Here is a 16,593-nt window from a genome sequence, read left to right as displayed (position 1 = left end):
GAATCCAGGCTTTCAATCATTCATCTCACTTCATATCTGGACAGTGGGGGACAAAATGTAAAGTACTGTCTCCAGGCAAAAAATTTTTTTCAAGTGGTTTCTGCACACAGGATGATTGCAGACACTCAGTGATGCCAGTGGTTTCACAGTCAGGTGATTGTAACTGACTGATTGTAACAAACAGTGAACATTAACAACAATACAAGCCAGTAATATTGTTCGACCTACAAGTCAAAATCATTTGTCATTCATTCAGTAGCACTGAACATAAACAAAAATATGCAACTACAACAACCTATTAAGGAAGGTGTGTGTGTATATGATAAGTACATGCTAAGTTTTGAGTAAGTAAGTTTTTGTTCAACCAGAATGATTTAGGGGGGAAACAACTTTTATTTGCTTGTAACTGTTTACTTATCCATTTTAAAAAGCCCTAAATTAGCTATCTTTTCTGTGGCTTTCAAAAATATTCAGACCTATCAACCACTCTGCAGTACTTTCTGAAAACCTGACAGTTTTGTAGATGGAAATTTACGTAGTTTAAAAAAATCAATAGCTCATAATGATGACGATGAAGATGATTTTAAATTTTTGCAGATGTAATTGACAATAATGGACGCTGCCAGTCAGAACTGATTTTAACTGACACAAGGTCCAAGAAACTCTCTGCAGAGCTTTTTGTTAAAACTGACACGGTGTGGTTCAGCAGTGTAAAATCATTTCTAAAGTTTCAGTTTCCATAAATCTGTCATCTCAGTGATTCTGAAATAAGGGAGGTTTGGAATGACCAGACCTTTTTATGGAGTTGGTTGTCAACCAACTCTGCCGTTGTTCATCAGTCAAACCTTTATACTAGAAATGCTAAATATAATGAACCAAGAAAGACATGAAAGCTCACATCTGAGTTGACAAACAGAATTTAAAGTAAAATATAAAGGAAAAGATTCTATGTCCTGATGAGACAGAGACTGTTCTGAACCCTGCTGTTGAATACTATGTCTGTTGAACAGCCTAGAGGCAAATACCTTTACAGTGAAACATGGTGGTGAACCTCAATAGCAAGGACAGGGAGAATGCTCAGATGTGACACGGGAATGAAATCAGCCACAAATCAAAGAGTCGAAAGACTACTACTTCTTCATCGTGGCTAAGTTGTTTAGACTGGGAGTAAAATATTGACCCCCAAAATACTCATCTTTGCAAGTCCATCTTAATAAAGCAGGTAAAAATCTGCTCAACGTGGAAAAAAACAGCTGAAGTGCAAAAATGATAAGAATCTGAATACTTTCTGAGGAAACTGTTACTACTGAACATTAACATATGTAAAAGAGCTTACCTGCCCTGCACTTTGATGTCAGAGATTGCGTAGAAGTATCTAGATAGGTTGTTCTCATCTACCATGGTGGCTCCAGTGGCTGGCTTCAGCAGCCTAATCCTTAGATCAGTGATTGTGAAGAAGTCTCTCAGGTTCTTGGTGGTATCCAACTGGCCATATAGTGAGGCCATGTTGTGTAGTCGAGGCCCAGCAAACAATGCAAAGCGGTCCTTTATCTCAAAACGTACTGTCTTGTCATTCTTCCACACGTACCCTCTAGAGTAGTCCTCGGTACAAATGATGTCCAGCAAGGTCTGCTGGGTGAGGTCATTCGCTGTCTTGGGCTCCATGGTGAAAGCGTCCAGGCAGTCGGTGGCGTAAAACTGGTAAGGGGTCCAGGTCCGGCCGTAGTCGAGTGATTTTTCCAGGACCATCTGTTCTGGTCGGCCTGACTCGAATGTGAGTACGATGTCATCAGTCAGCTCAATTGTCTTGTTCCATGACAGCGTGATGTTGACCTGCAGAGGCTTTGGGTATTTCTTCCATGACGTTGATTGCCAAAAAGTTGTCGGGTTGCGACCCTCAATGTCAAACATCAACTCTGGAGGATGAGCCAGCTCCTCAGTGGCAGCATCACATTCATTGTTGCACATATAAGGATTCTCCTATAAAAAAAACAAAAAAAGATATATATAAGTATCGATTAACATGTTTGTTTTTGCCCCATTCTGTATGTGATGCAATCCAGTATTTAAAAGTATATCCTTAAAAATGTATTACTTTAAAAATGCCCATTGAGCGATGACGTGAGCTCTTTAACATGTACAAGAAAACTTCAGTATCTGTAACAATTTTAGTGAAAAGCACAAGACAACTGTAGCATAAAAACACAAAATGAAATGCAACATCAAATTTACCAAAAGAAAGTTAAAACTGCATGACTTGAGTGAATTAAGATTTCACAATTCGCTGACAAGCGTTCAGAGTGTGCAAGGTATGTTGAAACTGCACTTCTTTATACACTGCTTCCCTTTTAACACCTGTACAATCTATCAGGGAGCAACTCCCTCAGCTAAACAGGCAGGCAGGCAATACTACAGCACATGGATTTGATCAGAACTGATCAAAGCAGCAGTAAAACATTAGAAATGAAGCGAATACTGAAACATTTTAACATGCCAGTTTACCTTTGCACAGAAATTGTTTTCTACTATGTACTTGACAGTTTAAAAGCTGCCCTTTGTGGTTTTAGAAAAGAAAGCTTGGCAAGTGACTTGTCAAAACGGTAGGTAAATATTTAGTTTTTCATAAAGTATTCAGTAGAAATGTCACAACTTACAAAACAGTTATAAGGCAACATTGAGCAATATTCTCATCCAAAAATATCCCACAGGTTGAGGTACTTTAACTTGAAAAGTTATTTACTTTCACATTGCCTTGTTGGCTCATGATCCCACTGCTGTACTCGGTAACATTCTATCACATTCAGGGCCAATATGTATTTTATAATCTGCTCCAGGAGACAGTGACCCTCTCACTAAGATGACACTGTGGATGCCATATTCTAGCTGCACAAATTCCCTGCCTAAACTGCCACCCAAATTGCTTTCGTAATTGATATTCCTGTGTTGTATTTCAGGTGAGATGGGAATGGAATCCTGATGAGTGTTTCTTATGAAACACGCAAAGGGACATGCATTTTTCATAGGCCTGTGTCTGCTCTGTACCATAGTGAGTCTGGATGTTTGAGTGAGCATGTTTGTGAGAGGAAAAGAGGAGCTCTTGATGTCTGTGTGTTTGTTTGTGAGTGAAAGGGATAGAGAACTCTGAATGTGTTTGTTTGTGTGTGTGTATGTATTTGTATGTGTGTGTGTGTGTGTGTGTGGATGGCAAAGAGAGGAACAGAGAGAGCTGAAACAGGCCCAGAGAGCAGAAGACACACTCCAATTGACATTCCTCTCACCTCTGCTGCAGGAACAATGAGGTTAAGTGCTGAAGAGATTCAGATCAACTGTAAAGCGGTTCGATAATCAGCAATCATCCAACACTCTACACGCAAAATTATCTAAAGGTGAGAAAAGTGCTATCTGCAACATTAGTCACTTATCTCTCCAATATTGTAGTGCATTCAACCCAGACTGCCACTTTCTCTGAAGATCACTGCCAGGAATACTGATAAGCAGACGCTATTATATTTCATTTGAAAAGACCAGTAGCTGCTTTTTGTTTTTGAGTAAGTGCGTCAAATATCTCCTCCCCAAAGAGGAAAAAAAAAAAGTGATGCTTTATCTTCTTCACACAAAAATGTATGGATGACTTCCCTGCTTTAGATATAGCTCTCCAGAGACCACATTATTTCCTGTGAGACTATGATATGTTATCAGTTCCTTACTCGTCAGCTAAAAGTGATAACTATTTGATGACAAGACTGAAAGATTGTGGGTCACTAGGCCTGCTCAGCTGACTCAAAGGAGCATTGCATGATCCAATTATGAGGGTAATAAGGGTTATGCTGCCACCACAGATTGTAAGAATAAGAGAGAGTGGGAGGGAAAGTGAATGTAACCTTTTTTAAAGCAAGACTTCAGCTGCTAAAAGTATTCTCCTCTCACGCCCATGCACACCCACACACATACAAAGCTAACACAAAAGCTTGAAAGGCCGGGCTGTAGAAACACAGAGAAAGAGAGATTTGAAGGAGAGAGTTGCGCAGTAATAGGCAGGTTGGTGGCTGCCCGAGTTCTGCCACAGGGACAATAAATTGTACTTGAGTCAACTGTTTACCAGTGATGTGTGCTAAGGCTCCTTATATTCCCTACTTGTGCTTGAACAGCCTTGGAGGTCTGCTCAGAGCTCAAACCTTAATGTTACGTGGAGAGAGAGGGAGGGAGAGAAATATATAGTAAGAGAGTGATTTCCCTGTTGTCATTCAAGACCATGAATTTTCACCTATATTTGATTTATTTGTTTTCATGGTTTGGTTCGGGGAGCAGTGGGGTGGCTGTTTTTGCATCTTCCGAAATGGCAGCCTTATTCACAGTCGATATGAAGTACTCCGACCACGGCGTCCGTAGCTAATGAGAAAAACAATTTCCCAGCAGAACAGTGAGAAACAGAGTAAACAGCTTTAAAAAGAGAGAAATTTGCTTCATCACACTAGTAGAAGTGTTGGGAGACCAGTGGAAAGCAGTCATAAATTTGATCCATAATCATTTTCTTAGTGCCTGCCTCAACTTTCAGGCCTTCGGGGAAGTGATCACTCTAACCAAACAGCCCATTCATATTTGGGAGCTGGCTGGGGACAACCTTTCACAAAAGCCCTGTCCATCATTAATAACAAACAATAATCTAAAGTCTTTTTTCCAGTTGAACGTGAAGTGACATGTACAGTATTTAGTTTCTACCAGTAAACCCCACCATACTTCACTGCTTTCATATAGCCCAGTTTAGGTGAAATGAAAGACTTAGACAAAGGTCAGGACCTTCCATCGGATTTCCTGTGGTGGTTATTTAACAACAAAAACAGTGCCTTATGAAGATCAATACCTTCTGTGGTCATTCAAGACCAAGGCTACAGCACTATGCCGGAGGGGAAGCTATTAAAAAACAATAAACCCTCTCAACTTGATCCTTTACCTGTGATCATAGGGGCAAGTAGTCAGCAGAGGATTTTGGGGAAAAAACCTGAGTTTTGGACTAAAATGAGATATTGATCAAATGAAAAATGTGGCCAAACAAATTAACTGGTGCCACAAAAATATAATTGAAGTAATAATGGTACCACTTCTAACCAAAATGTTTCATGGTGATGATATGATTCGACTACAAAATCGATTCCACTGCATGTTTGAAATACTAAAAACACATTTTTGCTAAAGCAGCATGTTTTTTTTTTTTTAAAAAAAAATCACCTTATTTTAGTAGACAAGAAGATTTATTTCACATTTAACAGACAGAAAGCATTTAGACAAAACTAATTGTCAAATTAGAAGAATTAAAGTAGCCAACATGTTTGCACGGTCCTTATGGTCACGTGAAAAGCAAAGTTTTCCAAGGACTCTATGCAGACTTGTGAAAAAAATTCTTACTTTCAGGAATTAAGTTGCCAGGTCTCTCTTGAAAATGAGATTTGTATCTGAATGAGATTTTTTTTTACCTGGATAAATAAGTATTTAAAAAATAGCAGTCAGGTTCTCCTAAACAGTGCAGCTAATAAATTAATTATCAATAAGTGGGAGCACTTCTATAAAAGAGGTCTCTGCACACAGGATGATTGCAGACGCACAGTGATGCCAGTGGTTTCACAGTCAGATGATTGTAACTGACTGATTGTTACAAAAAGACAGTGACAGCTTCTAACTGTTTAGTTATCCATTTTAAAAAGCCCTAAATTAGCTAGCTTAATTTTCTGTGGCTTTTGAAAATACTCAGACCTATCAACCACTCTGCAGTACTTTCTGAAAACCTGACAGTTTTGTAGATGGAAAAAACAGTAAAAAGAATATATCAATAGCTCATAATGACGAAGTGAAAAGATCCTTTTAAATTTTTGCAGATGTAATTGACCATAATGAAGACTGCGAGTCAGGACTGATTTTAACTGCATGAAGTCCAAGAAACTCTCTGCAGACAGAGATTTTGATAGTTTGCTCGTCTAGAGCATTCAGCTGATGGTTGAAGAAAGAAAAAGAAAAGAATCAAAATGTTGCAATGACAAAGTCAAAGTCCAGACCTCAACTTGATTGAAATGTGGTGGTAGAGAATAAAAAAAGCTGTCCTTAAACAAAGTCCACAAATCACAATGAACTAAAGACATGTTGTAAAATAACTCCACAATGATGTAAGAGACCGAAAAACTCATACAGAAAATAATTACTTCAACGTATCACTGCTAAGAGTGTTTCTATAAACCACTGTCTCATGGGGTAGTGTACTTTGTGTTTTTTTTACAGAACTGCTTAGAGTCATGTGAAAATTGTCTTCTTCATGCAGATGTACAAATCCATATTATCACTATAATTTCTCATTAAATTTTTATCTTGCATTGTACATATAGGTTCATGTTATAGATTGATGACCTTCCTATGTGTCTCACACCCACTGACATTACAGAACATACAACACTGCAAGAGCGTCTAATGGGTCATCATTCACTGGCATTGCTGACATCTCTGTTACCCTCATGGCTGCTGTGTAACGGAGCACAGTTTCTATTGATGCTATATGATCCGTCCGGGGGCACTGCCTTAGTGAAAGAGTGAAAGGAGGCCTGAACAGCAAATGATGTCCTAATCTCTGGAGCCTATACTGTACAGCCATTTATGAGGGAGACCCACATTTTACACACACATACAGACACACATAATGTGTGAGGCAGATGCTTAAATGAGTGACATATGGCCTGTGAGATAGACAAAGTGCAACCTCCTGTTGAGGTGCCGTTTGACAGAGGATGTGGCTCGGAAGATAAATTCTGTGGCCAGTGACAGCCACTGCTGAAGAACGGATAGAGGCAATCCAACCAATCAGTTTAGCTGACAGATTTCTGGACCTGAAGCACAGATTACATATTGAACTCAGCATAGTTTTGCACTCCAGTCATCTTCTTTAAGGCGTGCTTAATATTTCAGACTTGTGATTTGAACATTAACATGTTTTGGCTGGTTTACGTTGTCTGTCTATTGCTTGGAGACATATCACTTTGCGTAGTAAATGTGTATTAAATGAATTAGGTTTCACTTTTTTCATGGTGATGTCTCATTTAAATTTACACACTACCCTGTGATAAATGTGTTTAATTTTAGGTGCAAAAAGAGGCTCAGAGGATATGAAGAGAGATGCAATTTGTGCACTTAAGTTTACCTTGACTAAGAAAAACAAAAGGAAGATATAATGATGACATTTATAAAGTCATATTTTTCAAGTTATTACTAAGAGTCAGACTAAATCAAACAACTTCTTTGGGTTTTCATATGGAGTGTTAACCCACATTAGCACCTACGTATACGAAATAATACATATCTCCAATGATACTCTGCATGCATGCTTATACAAATGGAGTAGAGAATAAATTTATACAAAAAAGGAGAGAAACCCCATTTTCAGGTCTAGCTAAAACTGACAACTTGATAACAATGATTCAGTAAACATTTATGTTAAAAAACAAAAATGCAATTTTATCAGATTCAATGCAACAAAAATAAGCATAAAAATGCAGCAAGCATTTTTTTCTTGGAGTCTGAGCGGCCAAAGTAAATGTGACAATCAGAAGCACTATTTGCATGATAAAATCTGAGGGGGTAAGGGAAAAAAACAAGAGTTTATCTAGATTATCTAAACTGCATTATTTGGAGGTTTATAGAAAATAGCAGTGGACTTAAAATGGAAAAGTTTAAATTAACAAGATTTTGAATAATTGTAATAGAGGTTGATAATTATTTTGATAATATATATGATAATATTATGATAATTTCCCACTCACCCACACTTTTTCTTCCTCGGTAAATCTGACTAACCTGTGGGCTTCCTGAAATACACAACAACATGACTTCTTGGTACTTTGGAGATTGTTGTAGTATAATTCTGTGGTTTCCATTCTTATTCATGAAATCTGCAACTACAATTTTTAAGATGCTTCAGTATTTGTTTATATGTACACTTTGAAGTAAAAGTGCAATATGAACCCTATGGTAATATTAATCTGTGACCTGCGTGTGCCTCGCTAGTTTGTGCTGAGACTTCAGTAACTTATTTGACTCAGCACCTCTGTGGCAGCAAAATCTCTCCCATTGGACCTGAGGTGTTGCTGGATTAATCAGCCCATCATCCTGCTCGGCCTTGCACCTCCTGACTTGCCGCATGACACCTGCAGACCTGTCGCTGGCCCAAACCCCCTTTATCACACAATCGGATGCCCATCCTCATTCATGGGGTGCACCAGAGGAGGAGAAACCCTGACAAATGACAGTTTGAAGATGTAACTCGGCTGCGATTCAGTGTTCAGGTAGTTGATCCAAGAAAACCAAAATGGCAATAATTTGTGCTGAAGCACCACTCGACAAAATCAGAAGATGCCCATCAGACGCGACAATAAATTGTCAACTCTCAGGAAAACTCTTTTTTGAACTGAACTCATACTGTTCCTGGCTTTAAGTGAGGATGATACATTTGTAATGACGCACAGGCGACAGGCCAAAAGGATGATATCCAGGAATGCACATGTGTATAGTGAGCACAGAGGCTGGGTGTTGATCTTTTCAGGGCTTGGTATAAATTGGACAGAAAAGACAGCTGAGATGAGCCATGGTGAGATATTGGTAGAGTCAGAGCTTTGGCAGAAACTCAATAGAGCTTTAATGACCTGCAGTCAGGGCCAGCAGTGGTTCACAACAGAGCCAGACTTTTCATTCTTCTGACCTTCAGAGGAATGAAGGACATCTGACCTGTGTGTGTATGTGTGTGTGTGGGCAGGCTATCATATCATTTCTGAGGTCGGTGGGATATGGGTGTTACTGACCTGATGACACATAAGTTAAATTATATATAGAACATGTACATTTAATACACAAGACAATAGAATAGTTTAAACTAAATATTTTTAACAGTAAAATTATACTTATTATAAATTGCAGGAGCTTTACAGAGGAGATTAAAAAAAGTTAATATAACCATTACTTAACCTCAGAGGTGTGAAGTAATGAAGTACAAATACTTTGTTAAAGTACTTACATAGAATTTTCAGGTATCTGTACTTTACTTGAGTATTTATTTTTCTAACAACGTTTTACTTTCTACTCCTTACATTGCATCTGGCTAGCGCTACAGAAGATACGGAAACATGAAGGGAGGAGGATTTTTGTCAGGTAATTTAAGGAAGCTGTAGGTAGACAGACAGGACAGGAGAGGAAGAAGAAAGGTTAGATTTAAAGGTAAGGACTGCTCAGTAACACTCGATAAACTGCAAATGTAAAGCTTATATTTGATGTCATAATTTTAATCACATATTGGTTTTGTATAGGATGTGTTTTGATAAATTATGTATTTTCATATTGTGAAACCTCCTGCAAAACAAACTAAGTATACTATGTCTGTGTTATTCAAATGTTGCATGAACATACTGGATAGTTTTGTGCAGGATAAGCAGGTTAGCTTGCAGTAGAATTCACAGTGGCTGTGGTGCTCGTGGTCAGATTTAGGTTTACATCAAGTGTAGCAGAGATCATTTTGCATTAAGCTGATTAATTCAAATTAATTGACTGAATTCCAACTTTATACTGTGAGTATAAACAGTAGAGTGTCAGTGAAGGGGAAACTGTGTACATCTTGCTTGATTCAGATGTGTAAATCCACAATCAGCAGCAGATCAGCTGATCATATCCTGCAGACTAAGAAAATCTACTGAAGCTCACAACAGAAATTATTGTGATTTTTTTCCCCCCGTGCTGAGCCACTGCACAGATATTAGGGTTCCCCCACCTTCTGAATCTCACTTTAACCCTTGACTGCATAGAAAGCAAAGAAAGAATGCCTGTATGAATGGGTGTAAATGGGTGAATGAAGCAAGTTGTATAAAGCACTTTGAGTGCTCGGGTAGAGTAGCACAGCACTATATAAGAACCAGTCCATTTACTATTTACCAGTTACAAAAAGGTAGGAACTCAAGATGCTACATAAAGATGGCAGAAAAATATTAAATCTAAAGAAGAAAAAAAAAAAATAACGTAGGGGAAAAAACCCTCAAGGACACAAGGTTGGAAAAACAGACTGATATACAAAACTGAACATGGAAAACATAAAATCTGAGAAAGAGGCTATATAAAGGCCTTCTATATAGATCTTAGGCTATATATGCATTCTCAGGGGAGACTGACAATGTCACACAAGTGAAAACAATTAGGGCAGACATTACAAAAGGCAGGAAGACAAAGATAAGAACAAAAGACACCAAAAACACAAGATATGAAATATTTTCAAATTAAAACAGGAAATTAAGATTAGCCAGTCCTTAAACTCATGACAAAAAAATTGGCCCCATGACAAATGTAATAGCAAAAGTTTTTATACCCGTCAAAGGTAATAAATAAGACATATACTCAATGGTTATTTGAGAAAACTGTGCAAATACACCAGTATGTTCCTCTGAGTGTCATGCACGACACCGCATACTGCAGATAAAATCTTATGCATGAGATAGTTATGCAAACAACATATCAGAGGGTGTTGTAATTTGCTATTGGTGCAGACGTTTGATCAAAACGAAAACACAAACTTCTCCCGGCGCTCGTGTTTCAATTTGCCACATGCCAAACACTCCGCCCTTTGGAACACAGCTCTTGCCAAAGGAGTCCCTTTGAGGGTTGCAGCACAGCCAGTCTGGCCTTTTAAAGTACACTGCTTGGCAAATCAAGCGCACCACGATCCAGTGCCCCAGTCTTGATTGGGATTCACAGGGTGTCAACAGACTAGGAGAAACGCACTCCACATTAATTAACACCTGGCCTCATTATCTATCCCATGTGGCAGAGTTCCAGTGGGGTATATTTAACACTGCCTTATTATCATGGGGGATGGTGAAGGTGAGCACTTGATTCTGTGTATGAAATTGTGCATTTATGTATGGAGAAGTGAATTAAAGTGTTTTGTACTTGTGTATTTGTGTGGCTGATTTTGCTTGTATATGTGGATATGTGGATGTGTATGTTTATACACCCATGTGTATCTGTGTATTGCTGTGTGTGCTTGGTTGTAGGTATCTGCTTTGTGTGGGATATATCCTCTCTTGTGTCAGAATTCAATAAAAAGCTTTAGCAATGCTATAAAGAGTGGATGTTTCAGTGAATATTAATAGAAGATGTTTAATTCTCTTTGGTAGATTTCTGTCTATCTCTTTCTATCTCTTTGCCTACTTATATGGCACAATTTATATTTCTCTTGTCAAGACCTGTCAGACAGAACACTTAATGCAATCAGATATTTCTGTGTAAAAAAACACCACTCAAATTTAAAAGGTTTTGATTCTGTATAAAGTAAGCAAGCGTGCAAAAGTAAATTGGACAGGTTGGACAGACTAACATAATTTTAAATAACATGCAACATCATGGACATCGCCAAATATTGGGTTTCTTCCCTTGAGATGCTTCTCCGCGCTTTTACTGCAACCATCTTCAGTTTCCGCTTGTTTATGAGTGCCTATCTTCAGTTTTGTGTTCAGCACTAAAAACAGACTCTGCTGGGTTAAGATCAAACCATCCAATTTCTTTGCCTTGAAAAACTTATTTTTCTTTGGCAGTTTATTCTGGGTCATTATCCACTTGCACTGTGAAGTAATCAGTGATCAGTTCTACTCCATCTGGCTGAATCTGAACAGACTGTATAGCCCTGTACTCTTCAAAAATCATTCTCCTATTTATATTAGCACTCACATAATAAATAAATAGTAGTAGTTTCACTGGCAGCCATACAGATCCATGATCTAACACTGTCTCCACTATGTTTGATAGATAATATTCTTCAGACTATGAGCTGTTCCTTTCCTTATCCATACGTTTGCCATCATTCTTGTACAAGTACAAAGGAGTATTAAGGGCACATTAAAAAAATACTATCAATCATTTTGAGATAAAAGTTGAGATATTGTTTACAATTGTTGTTTCAAGACAAACTGCCATAGATGCTATACCCTCTGAGTTAGTGAAATCATACTTCAGAATCAGCTTTAGTAACAAGGAAGGAAATATTTTTTCTTTTGTCACATAAACATATTGTGGTGATAAGTATAAGGATGCTGAAAAGCTGGTGCAGAAATCTGCGGCTGCGGCGGCTCAGTCAGAAAAATCGCACAAACTTGGAAGAGTGGATTTGTACAAAATGAAATTTCTGTTCATGGCTAGATGCAAGGATGGTTACACCCTTGCACAATAAAGAGGAAGTATGTTTTATCACAAGACGGCTGATCAGTTCGTTCCACTAACTCTACTACACAAGGCTTTTTTGTAAAGGGTATAGCAAATTTATAGAGTTTAAGCAGTGGTTTACACCTTTTCTAAACTGTCTGAATTTCTATTGCTGAAGGTGTCTGTTCATTGTAGATGTCATCAATGATACATCTGCCTCCTCGGGACTATTTTTGACTTGGCTAGACACTGAGATGTGGTTTCTCTTAATCAAGGGAAAAACTCTGTGATCATCCACTCGAGATGTCTTCTGTGATCTTTCAGGCTTGTTGGTGTTGTTGAGCAGGCTTGTAGATTCACTTTCTTTAACCAGATTGCTACTCTAACCACTATTACCAAGTTTTTGGCATCTCTCTGATAGATTTATTTTTTTCTTCATTTTAATAATGGACCTCTTTCAAATGCACCAGCAGCTCTTTGGTCCTCATATTGAGATTTCCCATAGGCAGCTACCAAATGTAAGTTCATGAGAAAGAATCAGCTCCAGATTTTTCATCTGCTTAATTTGTCATGAAAGAAAGAAAGAAGAAAACAGCCCTCACTTGCCATAAACCTGCTCGAATGTCCAGTTATTTTTAAGCGTCTAAAAATGGAGAACTATTTACAAAATTGCCTGCATTTCTTACATAATTAGTGCAGTATTTTTAAATCAGTTGAATTAAAGCTAAAAGTCACTAGATTAGTCCAACCTCGTTTTGACTATTCAATTTAAAACGCACCGTGGTGTTGTACAGAGGCAGAATTACAAAAAAATCATTGTCCAAATACGTTGACAGTATTTTTGGAAGAGTTGTTTTCTGTACCTATAGTAAGGACCCAGCAGGACATGAAAAACCACAGAATTACATTTTGAGCCTTTGTCTTATGTGACTGCATATATTCACATTATACTTTTTAGCACATATACTCTTTGTTTGCCAGTTGAGTCACAGATATCTTGCACATCTTGTGTTTATGTCTTATACACAAATATTAAGTATGGAACTTGCTTATAATAGAAGCCCAGCTCAAGTTTCCATAGCAATGCAAAACAGTAGGTTGTGTTTACATTTGGAGATTGGAAGTGATTTATTTACACCTTCTAGCAAACTTTTATTTGCATGAATTATTATTTTTTTCATTTTGGCTAAATGCCATTTTGCTTTTACATGATACAAAGTCTTACTTGCATGCTTGTGTCAGTGAAGTCAATATTTACCTGTCCAGACATGAGCAATCATATCAGGGTTCAGAATGGTGGTCCACAAACTAAAGGATAAGGTCACAGTGACCTTGATATTAGATCTAAATCTAATCAGTTAATCCAAAAGTGCAAGTAAATGACTCCAAACAGTCCTAAAGAGATTATATAAACCATTGTTTCAGGCATAATTCTGAACTAATACCAGCTAAAGAGTATAATCTGTAACACCTTCTTATCTACCTCTTGCCATTAAATGTCATGTTCAAATGTTTTTAGCCCTGGAAGTTCATGTTCACCAAAGTCAAACTGATTAATATCAAGTAATTTGACCTCATAAACAAATTATTCCACTGGAATTAATATATTTTTCACTCTGTAGTCCAGGTAAACTTGCTTCTGCTGAGTAAAGAGGCTTGTGTCCTGTTTAGCATTTGCCACATAAAACCCACAAAATGGTAACTGTTTGCATCAGTGCACTCACTTTCAGTCCTATTTGGCCCTACAGTTTGCAAGTATTTTGAAACTAAATTAGAATTAAAGTGTAATCCAATTCTTGCCTCAGAATGCTGACAGGCTAAGTATACATTGATAAGCTGCCGTGAAATCAATATTTTATTGATTTGACTCATTTGTTTCATATAAGCAGCTTGGAATCAGATAGAAATCGATCACTGGTTCTAGGTGCACTCTAATTGAGAAGAAAATCAAAAGACACCTACTCAGTCCTTAGCTGTTCACAATGGGATGCAGGGGCCATCTCTAAGAAATTGGTAGAAACTGGGATGAAATTGAAAGAGTGAAAGCAAGAATGGGGGAGTGTGAGAGTGAAATTGCTGCATTGTTCATCAGTGTGTTAGCTCATAGTGTGTCAACTCAACCTCCATCTTTTCAGTCTGCATAGTTATTAGAGGCTTTTATTAATTTGAAATGCCAAAGTAAGGAATAAAGCATTACTGAAATGTCACCATTTCACTGAGCATGATAAAATCGCACCAGCCACTTTTGGAAACGAACACTCTTCCCCTCTGTACTTTACATCTCTACCTCTCCTCTCTCACTTCCTCCCGCTCTTTACAGCACAGTCTCTTTCACTCTTTCTCAGCGATCAATATGGCCTGACAACATGATGGCTGGGTTTCCTAAGGGGAGGTGGGTTGCAACAGTTGCCTGTCATCTCCTAACCATTTCTGTCTTTCAAGTCTGACCCCTTTTACTCAGTGCATGATTCTTTAAAAAAAAAAATACAAAAACATAAAACAATGCTCAGTAAGGGCTGACCTTTTCAAATTTCATTTTTCTCATTTGGACTTGTTTGAGATTTTAAAGGCAACATATGGCAAGTCTGATGCAATATAAATATTATCACCTTAACAGAACAGTGCAGAATTGTCATATTTGTGGATAATTTGAAGCTACAATTGATATGCCGTTTGCCTGCTTAGCTTAAAGACTTGAAGATGGAAAGTTAACTTGCTTCATTAAATATAAAAAATAACAAATAGGATAACTTCTTAAGGAAGATGTATATTTTCATCTTCTGATACTGTAACAGTAAAGCAGTAAAATGTAGAAGCTATAGTCTATAACTCAACTTTTTGAACATTTAGCTTCAAATGAAGGTGGTGCCAATATCCAGATGCGACCTCATGTAATTCTTGGACATTCTTGCCAGCCACAAAAAAAATCACAGTATACAAACTTAAGTTAAACTTTTAATCTCTTCCTCCAGGGACCATTTCTCGTATCCGGGCACTGATTTAATTTAAAAAAAATTATACATCTTTATATACAAGCTATATATCTCTATATATCTATAGATTGATATTCTGGGCATCTCTGCTCAAGCTTGTGACCTGAACCCAGATAAGTGATAGAAAATGGAAGCATTCATGAATAATTTTCTAATATTAAAGATTTTTGACAAATATGCAAAAAACAAAACAAAGCAAAGCAATCGGTAAGGGGGAAACACTTTTTCACAGTGCTGTAGATAGACTTTGCTTGTTTCAGTGCATGTGCTCAATCTCTCTGATTAATTTCCTTGTATGAATTAACACTGCCTCTCATCTATTAATCAGCTCAATAATCATTGATCATTCTGGTCAACTTAAATCCTCCATATCCAGCACAGTAGACATTTGACAAGAATGCCTTTCTGGAAATTCAACTATTTTTTTTCTGGAAATTGGCAAAAGAGCACTAACATTATTTTCCAAAAACATTTGAATAAAAAAAAAAATCGAACGCTTTAATTCTTTACATTACTTTGCATTTTATTGAATTAAAACATTTGCTGTGTTTTTGACACTAATAACTGGTAACCTGTTAAACATCTCACCAACAAAGACTTCTGTATTTACTACTTTGAAAGCATTCCTCCCCTGTGAGAGAACTTCTTGATTGCTTGAAACCCTTTATTCTAGGCAAAATTATAGGCAATGTCTTGAGGGATTGGAAGTCCTTCACACACACATGCACTTCACATCTTAGAAAAAAAAAAATCTTTCACAGATGGATGAACCAAGTGGAGTTTTTTCAGGGAGCACCAATAGAAAGCCGTGCTGCCAAAAAGGTTTTGAGTAATTCAATTACTATATCTTAATAAGAATTTAGTTCAGCTTGTCAAGCATGAAGGATGCTGAATAGATATACAAGCACTGAAGGCTGAGAAAGCACAAAGAATGCAGTTTAATAGTGAAAGAATATCTTTTTATTTTTTAAATTGCAGCAGGCAGTGTCCAGTCACCTTTATGTTTTTACTGAAAAGTGCCATGAATGTGCTAGCACAGTTACAGACCACACACAGCCCACTTTGATCTTAGGAGGCCCGGACACATGACACTCCCCTTTCTGTGTAAAGTCACATATTTTACTTTTTCTACTTGTTAAGAAAAAAGCTGCTGTGACAAAGAAAGAAATCGGTCAGCATGACTCTTTGGACATAAATTGTAAGAAAGAAATGTATAAAATAACAGAAGTAGTTCTGGTAGCTCATTGCCCAGATTGTCCATTTTTTGTGGTTGTTGTTGTTTTTTTAACTTGTTGTTTTTTTTCTATAGTAGAAAGCGAAAAACAGAAACAGAAACAAAGTCACAGAGGTTTAATTAGAGATATAGTTCAGCATTTTGCATAAATTGTGAAAG

General features: G+C 37.4%; 1 protein-coding gene across 2 annotated transcripts in view; it reads right to left on the bottom strand.

Annotated features, from left to right (window-relative positions):
- LOC102796269 (netrin-G1-like) overlaps positions 1-16,593 on the bottom strand; it is a 64,081-nt gene that overhangs the window by 33,170 nt on the left and 14,318 nt on the right. For both annotated transcript variants that reach the window (XM_006792265.3, XM_006792266.3), the window contains exon 3: positions 1,337-1,980. In XM_006792265.3, the coding sequence (XP_006792328.1) occupies positions 1,337-1,980 (644 nt within the window). The remainder of the gene's footprint in view (positions 1-1,336; positions 1,981-16,593) is intronic.

Source organism: Neolamprologus brichardi, chromosome 18 (genome assembly GCF_056152115.1).
Source record: "Neolamprologus brichardi isolate AB-2024 chromosome 18, ASM5615211v1, whole genome shotgun sequence".
NCBI classification, from domain to species: Eukaryota; Metazoa; Chordata; class Actinopteri; order Cichliformes; family Cichlidae; genus Neolamprologus; species Neolamprologus brichardi.
Note: the sequence above shows the minus strand (reverse complement) of the source record. Positions and strands in the feature narration are given on the sequence as shown.